This window comes from Pezoporus wallicus, unplaced genomic scaffold (genome assembly GCF_028554395.1).
Source record: "Pezoporus wallicus isolate ANWC-B61680 ecotype Strahan unplaced genomic scaffold, APGP_CSIRO_Pwel_v1 contig_7339, whole genome shotgun sequence".
Lineage (NCBI taxonomy): Eukaryota > Metazoa > Chordata > Aves > Psittaciformes > Psittacidae > Pezoporus > Pezoporus wallicus.
The window spans coordinates 772-12,943 of NW_026636333.1; the positions used below are offsets into that span (position 1 = coordinate 772).

At 43.3% G+C, this 12,172-nt stretch overlaps 1 protein-coding gene across 1 annotated transcript; it reads left to right on the plus strand.

Moving 5' to 3' along the window:
* Positions 1–558: 558 nt before the first annotated feature.
* On the plus strand, positions 559–4,209 carry LOC130594257 (histone H3.3A; the record flags this gene model as incomplete). The annotated part of the gene is made up of 2 exons (XM_057400021.1): positions 559–712; positions 3,555–4,209. Coding segments are annotated over 2 exons (283 nt in total), but the record flags the coding sequence as incomplete, so codon positions are not given.
* Positions 4,210–12,172: the final 7,963 nt, after the last annotated feature.

Sequence of the window (12,172 nt, forward strand, 5' to 3'; positions counted from 1 at the left end):
TTAAAGGTCTTTACCAACCTAGTTGATTCTGTTGTATGTAAATAGAATATATATATATATGCACACATCTATAAATAGAATATATATTTAAATAGAATATAAAAATACATATACACAGAATGTCAGTTCTGTGAATGTTGACAGGAATAGGAAGAAACCAGTGGCCCCCTCACTGAGGCTTGTTGTCAGGCAGGTGGCTGGTAGGGTTGTGGGGGTACCTGGGCTATACCTGAACCAGCGATCTCCCAGCCAGGTTGTGGTTTACCATCTCCAGACTCAGTCGTGTTGATGCCATATTGGTGCCAGCTGGCTTCCCTCTTGGGGAAGTCAGGACCTTGCGGGCCTGCTGGCAGGATCCACAGTGGAGCTGGTGTGGATCCATCTTACGGATGCATGGTGGGGAGAATGGTGACCCTTTACTAGTGGAACTGGTTTTGTGTTGTAAACACCGGGGCTCTTACAGTGCGAAGAGCATGTACGATGTTTAGTTCAGTGTTTTTAAGGAGATGTGGAATGTGTCTTGGGCGCTAACTGCTTTTCATGCTTTGATTTCTGAAGGCCGGGTACCGTGGCTCTGCGTGAGATCAGGCGTTACCAAAAGTCTACCGAACTCTTGATCCGCAAACTTCCCTTCCAACGTCTGGTGCGTGAAATTGCTCAGGACTTCAAAACAGATCTGCGCTTCCAGAGCGCTGCCATCGGTGCTTTGCAGGTGAGTGACCCCGCGGGGCAGCATCGGGAACGGGCTTCTCACTGCGGGACCCCCCCCCAAACCTGGGCACTGCAGGTACAGGAGGGCTCCGCCCCCCCTGCTCCCATTGGACGGCCTGTTTCTAGGGTTAGCCCCAGCTCCTCCTGATTGGTGGGCTGCCGCGGTGGGCGTGGCCTCACTGGAGAGGCGGGGCTGATATGGTGGGGATGCCCCCATTCATCCTTCCCTCTCTCAGAGTGGACCTGGTGATGCCCTATAGATACCATAGGTTAAAATAATGCAGTGATGGGTCAGCAGCTCCTCACAAATGGCTGTAAATGTGGTTGGTTTTGGTTTGTTTCAGATTTTCTGGGGATGGGGAGTGTTTGGGGTTTTTTGGTGGTTGCTGTTTTTTTTTTTGTGGTTTTGGAGGGGTTTCTTTTTTGGGGGTGGGATGTGTTTTTTGTGGTTACTTTTTTTTTGTTTGGGTTTTTGGGGGGTCTTGGGGTATTTTGGTGGTGTTTTTTTTCTTTAGGGGGGTGATGGCATTTATTTTTGGGTCATTTGGGATTGATGTTTTTTTAATAGCCCCCACCCCTCAAGTAGTCACACTTGCCAGAACAGCGCATCACGTTAAGACACTTTAGATAAATCCGTTTCCTCTCTCCTTGAGCTTTGTTAGAGGCTTTGCCTTCAAAAGCTAGGCAGCCTTAGAGGAAAGCACCCTGTAAAGCTTGTTCTGCTGTGTCCAAATGAAGGTCTTGATGTCCTCAAATGCTCTTTGAAGAAAAACAGCTGGATAAGCCCCATCTAAATGCAGTGTCCTGGTTTTGGCTGGGATAGAGTTAATTTTCTTTCTAGTAGCTGGTACAGTGCTGTGGTTTGGCTTTAGTCTGAGTACAGGGTAGCACAAGGATGTTAGGGAAATAAGCGCTTTTGTATATGTAGTTAATGCTAAATGCTTTTTGAAAACGTGTCTTGGCTAAATAACTTATTTAGAGTATATTCAGGGTGAAATACCAATTGTTCTTTCTAGCCCAGATTCCTGCATCTAAGTGATGTTATCTCCAAGATTGTTATCATAAGAGCATTTCCCTCTCGTGATAGACAATTCTAATTAAAGATGTGTCTTTACTGTTCTTACAGCTATTGAAAGATTGTTCCAGAACCTATCTGTAGTTATAGAATATCTATAACTAGAGGCAGGGAACATGATCCTTTTCTGATAGAGGACTTCCACGCCAGGATGTGCCATGAAGTCCTATAAACTTGAGCACATACTTAACTTCAGAAGGTGCTTTTGCTTTTAGTTCTGCCTTCACTGCTGGGAGTGAATGTGGTGGCTTTTAAATCCTGAGGTTTACTTATGTGTCCTTTTTATCAGGAGCTGATATTGGGTCAGTAGTTCATACATTTTCAGAAGGCTGGTTTGAATATTCCTGGGTTTGCATTAAGGACTTGTTGGTATAGAACGTGTTCGCATACTATTCCTGGTGCTTTCTGCTTGGATATTTGAAAAGGGGGGGGGGGGGGAAGCTTAACACCTTCAGTACCATGTTGTTCATGCCAACATGGCTTATTTAATGAAGTGTCCTAACTTCCCATGTGGTGATTTAGTGAAACTGTGTTGGGTACCATATCCTGCTGTATGTGGAATGCCTTACTAACACCACAGCCCTCATCTGCTGTAGTAAATATTTTTCTTTCTTCACATTATATAATATGTTTTTTAAACATGAACTTTGAACCTTTCATGTTGATTTTTTTGCAGTTCTTGGTGATGAAATGGTTCATATAATGTGTTCTCTTGCATGTATTTTAGAAAGCAGGAACTCAACCTCCTTTCTGTAAGCAAGCTCAGTCATTCCTGCCTTCTCACCCCAGCTGTGTGCTGCTCTGACGCTGGCATGCCAAGATGATTCCTAGGAGATTGTTAGGTGTTAGAATTCTATGTTGACCCAAAAATGTGTAAACTGTTACCATTGTTGTGCTGGGCTTAATAGCAGCTAACTCGCCATGAGCCAGAAGAAAATCGTGTCCAACTGAGCATCTCTCCAATCCAGAATCCTGTCTGTAGTTGTTCAGTAACAGGGTAAAACCACTGTGGTCATTGTTGGGGTGTTCCGAGGGTAGGGCTTTGTGCTGACCCCATGATTCCGACAGAATTGAGGTGAGAACCATCTGTGGTAGTGGGGGCCTGTGCTGTGTCCCACACGTAGACACGAGATGCTTAGGCAGGCAGAAAGTACAGGTGTAGAGCAATTGTCTAATGGTAATTCTCCCATTGTTGCCTTGGTTTTGGTGATTGAAGGAGTTTCTGACCTAAAGGAGTTGTTCTCTTATTTCTGTGAATTCTGACTACGTTTCTGCTAGTTTTTGACTTTTAAGTCACCTCTTCAGTATCCTGTGGCAAGGAGCTCTGTGCCCAGACTGTGTTGTGAAGGGATCCTGCTGTTCTTTTTCCTTAGCATCTGCCAGTTTTACCTGATGCTCCATAGCTTTTACTCTGGAAGAGGCAGCAGACAAGTCACTCAAATAGTGTAACCCAGCCTTAAAAAAGGAGAAATTCCTAAACTAGCCTTTTAATAAGTTAACCCTTTATCTTGGGAGAGTCCTGTCAGAATATTGAGTTCTGGAGGATGTCTTCACCAAATGGCAGTAGTAGACAACTTTGACATAGAATGTTGGTGGTTTATAAGAAAATAAGAGTTGTTAATGTTTTGAGACTCTAGAACCTCTGATGTTTCTGAGTGATAAAGGTGGAAGCCTAAACTTTATGCCACGTTTCACTGTACTTTGCATAGCTTCTTTTTCCTTGTGTTCAGAGAGTGACAGTGTTCTTAACTCTTTTCTTCCACACTAGGAGGCAAGTGAAGCCTACTTGGTTGGCCTGTTTGAAGATACCAACCTGTGTGCTATCCATGCCAAACGTGTCACAATCATGCCAAAAGATATCCAGCTAGCACGCCGCATACGTGGGGAGCGTGCCTAAACTTCACCACGATGGGTTTGTCATTCTCGAAGCAAAATCTTCTTCCTGTTATTGGTAGTAATGAACGTTAGATATTTTTTCCATGGGGTTAAAAGGTACCTAAGTATATGGTTGCAAATGGAAAAATAGGGGACAGAATTGGGTATTGGCAAGTTTCTTTCCATTTTCATTTGTGTGTGGATTTTTAATATAAACAAGGGGACGTAAAACATCAATGTGGTCAAAAAAAAAAAGAAATGTTTGGGTGAACAAGTTTCAACAATTCAACTTTATAAAAAAAAAAGAAATAATTATAAATAAACCTGTCAAATTTTTCTGGACAATGCCAGCATTTGGATTTTTTTAAACAAGTAAATTTCTTACCAATGGCAACTAAATGGTGTTTGTAGCATTTTTATCATACAGTAGATTCCATCCATTCACTATACTTTTCTAACTGAGTTGTCCTACATGCAAGTACATGTTTTTAATGTTGTCTGTCTTCTGTGCTGTTCCTGTAAGTTTGCTATTAAAATACATTAAATGATGCCTGCTTTTAGTCTTGATTTTTAAATACTACATGTGGGTTATATTTGATTTAAAAATAATCCACCTTCCCTTCTGCTTTTTTTCCTCTTCAATATGTGGCCTAAATACTTGGAGCAGATCTAGGAAACACTGGGGATACTGCCTTGGCTGAAGTAGTCTATAGGTGAGGGTTTCTTTCTCTTAACAGTGTAAAGTTTGCTCATTGTGAAAGCAAGTTTGGTAAGTATAATACTGGATAGAGTCTGGAGCTGGACTGAGCTCTCTAGGCTGCAGTGCTAAGAGAAGGCAGTTTTATTGCTGTTTAGATTCCTTTCTTATCTGACTTAATGCTGAATTTGGAAGCATTTCTGATTTTCATGGTTTGTTAGTGTGTGTAAGTGGTGGGGTGTAGTGGCTTGGGTTTTCTTTTGGTGTGTTTTGGGGTTTGGTCGTAGTGGGGTTCCTCCCCCCTCCTTTTTTAAACCCTTTTGCACTCTTACCTGGTTTCTTGCTTTGTAGGTATTCACTTTTTGGTTGACTACTTTGTTTGAGTCAGACTCTCTAGTATGTTCGAGCGCTTAGTCCATGTGTGGTCAGTTTCAGTTTGTACACTCCATCAGAAAGACCCTTTTGTACCACTTGTTTTAGCTAGAATACTTCATAAAAGGAGTACTTGGGCAGGAGCACATGTTTGAAACTTACTGGGTTTTCTTTATGTCCTCCCACAACTGCTGCTGAAAGTTCCTGTGAAGAAATCTACTGTTGAAATTATGTGCTATAAAAACGTGGGTTTAATTTCTCACCTGAAACTTGGTTGAGGATTCTGATGAAATGAGTTACGTGGCGTACTTCTTGATAGCTCTTGCAGATGATGAAATGAGTTACATAGAAGAAAATACGGAGGCAGTGAACAGATTCCACTTCTGTGCTAAGACCCCTACAGAGCTTACTTGGTGCTAACTTGTTTCAAGAGGTTCTGAGTGAGCTCTAAACAAGAGTGAATTTGTCTGAAGATTTCCAAAGAGGATTAATAGAGCTATATTGTGTGATTTGGTATCTTGAACAGAAAGCCAAAAGCTACAGAATAAATCACATTATTCATAACTTGCTTGCTTGAGTAGTGAATGCTGTCTGCCAGAGTTGTGTAAAGTCTATTTAAATGGAGTAACTTGTCACAGGGAAAACTAATGCTTGACAAAATGCGATCACACACTTTTGATGCCAAGCAGTTCATAGCTATCAACTAGAAATTAAGGAAGGCTTGTCTTTGCGCATCCAGAACAACAGGAATACAAAAGGTGAGCAACTGAGGCCTACCTGGTTTGAGATGTCACTTCTGTCTGCTTGGTAACAACCCTCTTTAACTTGCTGTAAATGCATTTCAGTATAACAGCTTGTTTTGTCCTGTACTTCAGAATTCTGTTTCATGCATCAGTCAACAGTACTGTAGCCACCTACACAGAAAGATAATTAGGCTCATTTGTTTGCTTGTTTAATAACACAGAATTTAAGTATTGATAAGGAACTTAATTTTTTGTTTCTTACAGACCCAAATCTAGAGATTTCGGTAGTCAAATGAATTACTGAGCTCTTGAGAGAACCAGCTTGAGGAGTATTCCAGTCAGTTCCAACTGACAATGCAGTTAAACTGTTCAAGGCAGAATAACTCATAGTGTAAGATGAGGGGATTAGGAATCTATGCAGTTGACAACTTTTTAAGTGTGCAGGGCTATACCTGCAGCTTAGGGAGGGACTGTGCCTCTTTAAGAGCATTGGTTGTAATGGTTGTGGTCCTAGAGATGCAGTTGGGATGCTGTTAGTGATATCAATCTGTATTGATAGTATCAGTTAGTGATGTCAATCTGTTGATTGATACAAGGTGGTGTCTTGCTTGTATTCCTGAGGAGTCTTAGGGTAACACTTCTGCTCCTCTTTTTTTTTTCCCCAAGTACAATGGATTTTCATTCTTCAGGCTTTTTCTGCTGTTTTACTGAACAAAATACTTACTCTCTGTTCTCACTCCCTCCCCTGACTGCACTATCCTTTTGTCTTTACTGTGCACCAGCATGAACACAAGAACAAATCAGCTTGCTTTATGAACTCCTTTTAGAAAAGAAATGGCCACGTCAGTCCAGTTTTGGATGGCACCTGTGGCTGATGCTAATTTTAATGGAGGAAAGGTACAAAAGGTGAAGTTGATTTTTTTACATTTATGTAATTTTTAATGCTGGGTTTATTTGTTATTCAGTTATTGTGGTTTCTTGCATTTTTTTCCCAGCAAAGTCTTAAGTATTGCTGGCATAACTCATCCAGAGTTGAGAGCTCACTTGCACCTGGGAGTCTCTCAAAGACAGGCTCTGCAATGCAGGAAGAGCAGGATGAAAAGGTGGGGATTGGTGTTAAATGTAAAACCTGTACAGGAGGAGGAACCAGACCATCTACAGTTCCTGTTCAGTCAACATTGTTTCCTTCTGTAGTAGCATTCCTACAAAAAATGTTTTTGGGAAGCATTGGAGTGTGCATAGCACTGGAGATCCGCAGTTAGGGCACACATGGAAGGGTAGAGAAGATAGGATACAGCATGTTATTTAGTTTAGCTTTAAGCAGCTGTGTTGTGATGCTGTCATTCCCTTTGGTCATTCCAGGATTACAGGTTCCTGCTCCCTGGGGTGAAGAAGGACAGACAAAATGTAGAGATAACAGAAGAATTGTGTTTCGGTCGATGTGGTTTTCCCATTTCGCACATTGCCGTGTGTCCACCATGCTGTTTGGAGTGATCAGGAGCTGGTGGTGGCCCTGTTAGCTGCCTGCATATGAGGGTCTGGGCACCAGCTAGAAAGAAAACCATCCTGTAATCCGAAGTCTGCAGGTGTTTACGAAAGAGGTATTGCAGCTTGTCACCTTAACTCTCCTGGTCTGGTGAGGAAATGAGTCACAGGGGGAGTTAGGTGACCTGCAGGATGACAGTCTACTAAAACATTGTATTGCTCTTGGGTATCCTACATGTTATTCTTCAGAGGAGCACACTTTTCCTCAGCTAGTTTTTCAAACACTGTTTAAAGTCTTGCAAGACTCTTTAAGTACAGAAGTTTAAAGTAGTAAAGATTCTTAGCATCTACGGTTGCCATACATTGAAGAAATTGTAATACTTAAAAATGCAGATTCCTGTTAAGTTGTGGTATTTGGGAGTTGTGGGGAAAAGGAGTACCATCAAATTGGAATGGGGGCTAATGAACAGTGACAGAAACAGAAATCTGCTTAAGTCCCATGCTGCATTCTTTGCAAAAAGAAATCACGATTTACATGCGAGAGAGATGCGCTGATTTAAAGCGTTCTCATTCTGTGGAAGAAGTGGCTTCAGCCCGGGCTGAACTTCAGTTCCTGCAGTAGCTTACCTGTTTTTCCCATAGCAATTCTGCTATTCCCTGGGCAGTTCAGTCGCAGCTGAGATTTTTTTGAGTACTAGAAACAAGTTGTGGTCACGTGCACATACTGCTGGGGAGGAGTTTAACTGTATTGGGTGGAGGGATGGATGTGACGTGCCTCCTTAGTGACAAACATATTCAAAGTCTGAGCGTTTGGTTAAGGAAAATCATTACATGTATGTCCACATTTCAATATCTGAATTATTTAGTGAAGTCCTTTATAATGTGTATGTGGTAAGCTGCTTTTTAGGTCTTTTAGATTTGTATGTTAACAGCTGTATTTACTTCCTATTTTCTCAAGGGTAGATACAAAACCTCTCTTTCCTTAAGTTCAGTGCTTTGTATTAACAACGCAAATCAAGCTTGCCAACCAGAGCTAAAAATTAGTGTACTGGGAGATCACTTCAGATACAAGATCAGTCTCATGTGGCTGTATCAAATTTGACTGGTGGTTCTTGAGAGCTTGACTAACATGGTGCTTGAGCACAGCATTTCACATATTGTTTAGGAAAGTACCTTACTGAATGTAAAGTAACAAATCCTGGTGTACCTGTGTGTAAGTGATGCATTGCTGAGCTGGGTTCACCATCTGGCAGTAGCTGTTATGTGATGTCACTGTCTGGGGACCAGATTCATTAACAGGTTGTAGCACCTACTTGAAGTTAGTAATGCTTTCTTCTTCTGGAAGAAGAGTCAGTGCAACTATTCCTGTTAAAACAATGGCTAGCTACCAGTCTCTTAGACTGGGATGCATTTTGTAGTTTGGGATTACTGTCTCAGGACATGCATCTTTGCCCTCTGACTGTCATGAGGTTTTGTGGCCACTGAATGATTGGGCTCCACTTTTCATTGTGACTGAAACCACACGCACATACTTTCTGTGCCACTGGTTTTGGTCAATTAGCTAAATAATTTCATTCAGCACATCTGCTTGATCTGAACATCTGCTTGTTAGAGCAGGCAGGAGAGCAGGACTGTCCATTTCCGTAGCAGTATATAGGTTAGGCTCAGGTTCACAACACATTTAATCCAAATTTAGGCCTGTGCTACCATTCTAATACAAGCTTTTCCCGCCACCCTTGCTTCTCTTTGAGACTCAGTGATACTTCATCTTCTCTTCCAGAGCTTAATTTTACATTCAAGGTTTAAAGAAGTAAAGGCAGTGCTCAGACCAATGATGTTGATTGTGGTGTTTATTCCAGTTTTGTTTCTTACTGTCGCAAACACTTGCAAATTTTCTTGGTCTTCATAATGAATATAAGGAGTTAAAGCCACTTTCATGTAACTTTGAATCAAAGGCTTGAATTTGAGGAGGAATTCTAGTGTCAGGTAAGTTTTCCCTGGTTCAGATTACCCTATTGATACTGAGGAGCTATTTGCTCATCTTTTGCTTGTGTATTATTCCCATCACCATGTATAATGATTCATTCTCAGTGAAGAGGGTGTTTTTTCTCACTAAGTGCATGCTGCAGACTTGTTTGTGGCAGGTTTGCCTACAAAGGAACAAGTATTTGCCAAACAAAAGCCACTGTTTATGTATGTATTTTGTTTTTAATCGGAGGCTTTGTCATCTTCTGTATAATATGGAATGAAAACCACTACATTTATCAATATCATAATTTAAAGGGGACCATTACAACAGCATAGGCTGATCTGCTTAATGGAAGCTACTGCATTTCATCAGGTGGTCCCTAATCCAGTTCATACTGTCTTTTTGAATTTAAAACATATTATGCTTAGCAGTGCGTGTAGCAGAGGCTAAAGACTTGCTATAAGAGACAGAGTGTGCACCAAGAACATCTCTAGGGAATGTGAAAGGACTGTCTGGTTTCTGCTTGGAAGAGCTGCTTTCATATAGTTGATTAAGGCAAGAAATCACTCTTCAACCCCACAAAGTGTAAGAATTTATTACCTGTCACATATGTTTTGGAAGGATGCCTCAGCATAGCATGAGCTCTCTTTTGAGGGTTATATTTCAAGCAGTGATTGCCTGGTTGGGAGAGCAGAGTCCTCTTATTGCCTGGTTTCATGTTGTTGGACAACTGTTAACTCAAAATGCATCCCTTCCCTGCTGCCCTGAGAATAAAGTAAGTTGGGCCAGAAGAGTTCAGGTGTATGGCCAAGTATCTACTGCAGATGAGATGAGTTGGTGATGTCTCAGGGGCTCTGGTTGGGGAAGTAGGATCGAGGAGGGCCATGCAGGGAAGGACATGTCTCCTCTTGCCCTTGTAGCTGACTTTCTCGCTTCTCACTGAGCAGAAGTTGTGACCTATTTCAGAGGGATTTTCTGCATTGAAAGTTGGTTTTGGGTATTGTTCCAGAGGCAGCTCTTGCATCTGGGTGTTTTCAATTCATACCACCCCTTCCCACCTTCCTGGCCCACGAATGGGGACTTTAATAAAGGTTAAAGTAACAACAAAACTGCAAAACCACCCCCACACCAACTCTGATCCTTGTAGGACATAGGTACCACAATTCTCTATCCAAGAATTTTCTCTGCGTGCTTGGCAGTGATGGGATACTTCTGAATAAATGGGGAAGGACAGCCTGAATTGTAGCTGCAAGTGCGAGGGGCTTTTTGGTTGCCTGTCATCCCTGGGAATAATACCTAATCACAGCTAAATAAATACACATGAAATGGTTTACTTAAGAGTACTGTCTCATTGTGAGAATGGCTGCAACATGCTGAGGCTTAGGAATGCTCTCTGTTGTTTTCTGCTGTTTCCTTGATGGTGATGTTTACTGTCCCTTCATGGCAGCAACACTGGGGATCCAGACACTTGGGTAAAAACATGAGGTTGGGGTCGAAGGCAGATACGGTGTGCGCTCTCCAAGCCACTCATGAGTGGAAAATGAGCCTTGATTTCTGTCCATCTCTCTTGATAACACATTTGTAGGCTTATATGTAGCTTGTGGTTTGAGATGCGCACATGTGTTCTCTGCTCTATTGTCCCCTGCCAACAGCATCCCCCTCATCTTGCGTAGGCACGCCATTACACACAGCAGGATCTCTAACAGCAGGGATGCTTTGTGTAACTAAAAGCTCCTGTGAAGTCAGAAAGGTTTAAGGGGAAAAAAAAAAAAGCCTGGAAAAAAGAAAAACCAAATCCCTATGGCTCTGGAAAACCAAGTTAGGACTGACTGTTCTTGTCCCCCTACCTTGAAAGGAGCCTCTTCTCACCTCCTCATTGCATTGTGTTTGCATTTTATGTGTGTGCTGTTTCATGGAAGCATCCCAAGGAAAACCCACCTGGAAAAGATCTATTGCATATACATCCCACAGTGACTGAGCTAATCCCATATGTCTCAGTGTGATCAGTGTTAACCCTTGGTTTTGCTGCCACCACCCTTTGCTCATGAATAATTAAGCGAGTTGATCCTCTTTCCTTCCAACCTGGATTTGTCAGAGATTTTGCAAGTTCAACTACTTTGAGTTTTCCCTCACGTATATTGAAGTTGGCGATGAATACAATCGTCTCTTCTGCCTTTACCTTGTGGGCTGCTTTGAGGAGGGGACAGGCTAGGACAGCACTGCAGTCATCATGTGGGAGATGCTCCGTTGTTTCCTGTGTACTGAAGGAGCAGGAAGGCTAAGAAATGGTATTTACAGTCCTGCTCTGGCCTCCTCCGAATGCATCATTGCCTGGCAGCTGAGCCCGTGTCAAGCAGCCCGTGGTGGGAAGGCTGCCAGGTGAACACATGGGCATGGATGCGGGCTGTGAGGAGCGTGAGCATGAATTGTGGATGGCAGGATGGGCGTCCCAGCTGGGCGCATCCCCAGGACCGCTTACTGCTGAAGGGCTACATCTGAAGGTTGGAGTGACTTCAAACGGCCTCCACGCCTGCTAATTTGGGGCACGGGATCGCTGCCAGGCTAAGGCACGCATAGCCCTGAGACCTCAGGCTTCGGCTTAGCCGTGAAGCAGGTAGGGAGCTGACAGCCGTGACGCAAGCTTCAGTGTGCTGACTTGCCAATGTGCTTTGCCCGGAGGGGTTGAGTCCAGAGGAGAGTGGATGATGGCCTTTTCTTTGTGCCTCCTTCAGTCTGCACCCCACTGAGGGCAGGGGCCAGTGAAGATGCACAGTGCAGGGGGCACCTCTGCAGCAGATCCTGGCCGTGTGGGCAGGCGTATGTATGGAGCACAGGGCTGATGACAGCAGTACTCTGCTAGGAGAGCAGGGTGAAAGCTGTCCTTCACCAAATGTGGGCAACTGTGGAAGTCCAGGGTGTTGGTCTGAGGGATGCTGCTGTGGATGCCTGTGCTGGCTTCCAGGACCTTACTGGAACAGTTGGCTTGGGTTGTGTTGGCAGGGCTCTGCTGTATTCCTAGGCTGTGATCGGAGCTGTGGTTAGCAGTGCTGACTCTCCATCATTGCTGAGCTGACGCTAGGGAGTTGTGCCTTGCTGCTGGCTTGACCCGAGTCTGGGGGGGGGAGCTCATGTGCTTCCAGCGGCACAGCACCAACCAAGGGAAAGCATTATATGATGTGTGGACCTGTGATAGCTGTTATTGGTCCCCTCCAGCCACCTCCTTCAGGTCTGAGTGTGCAATAAAA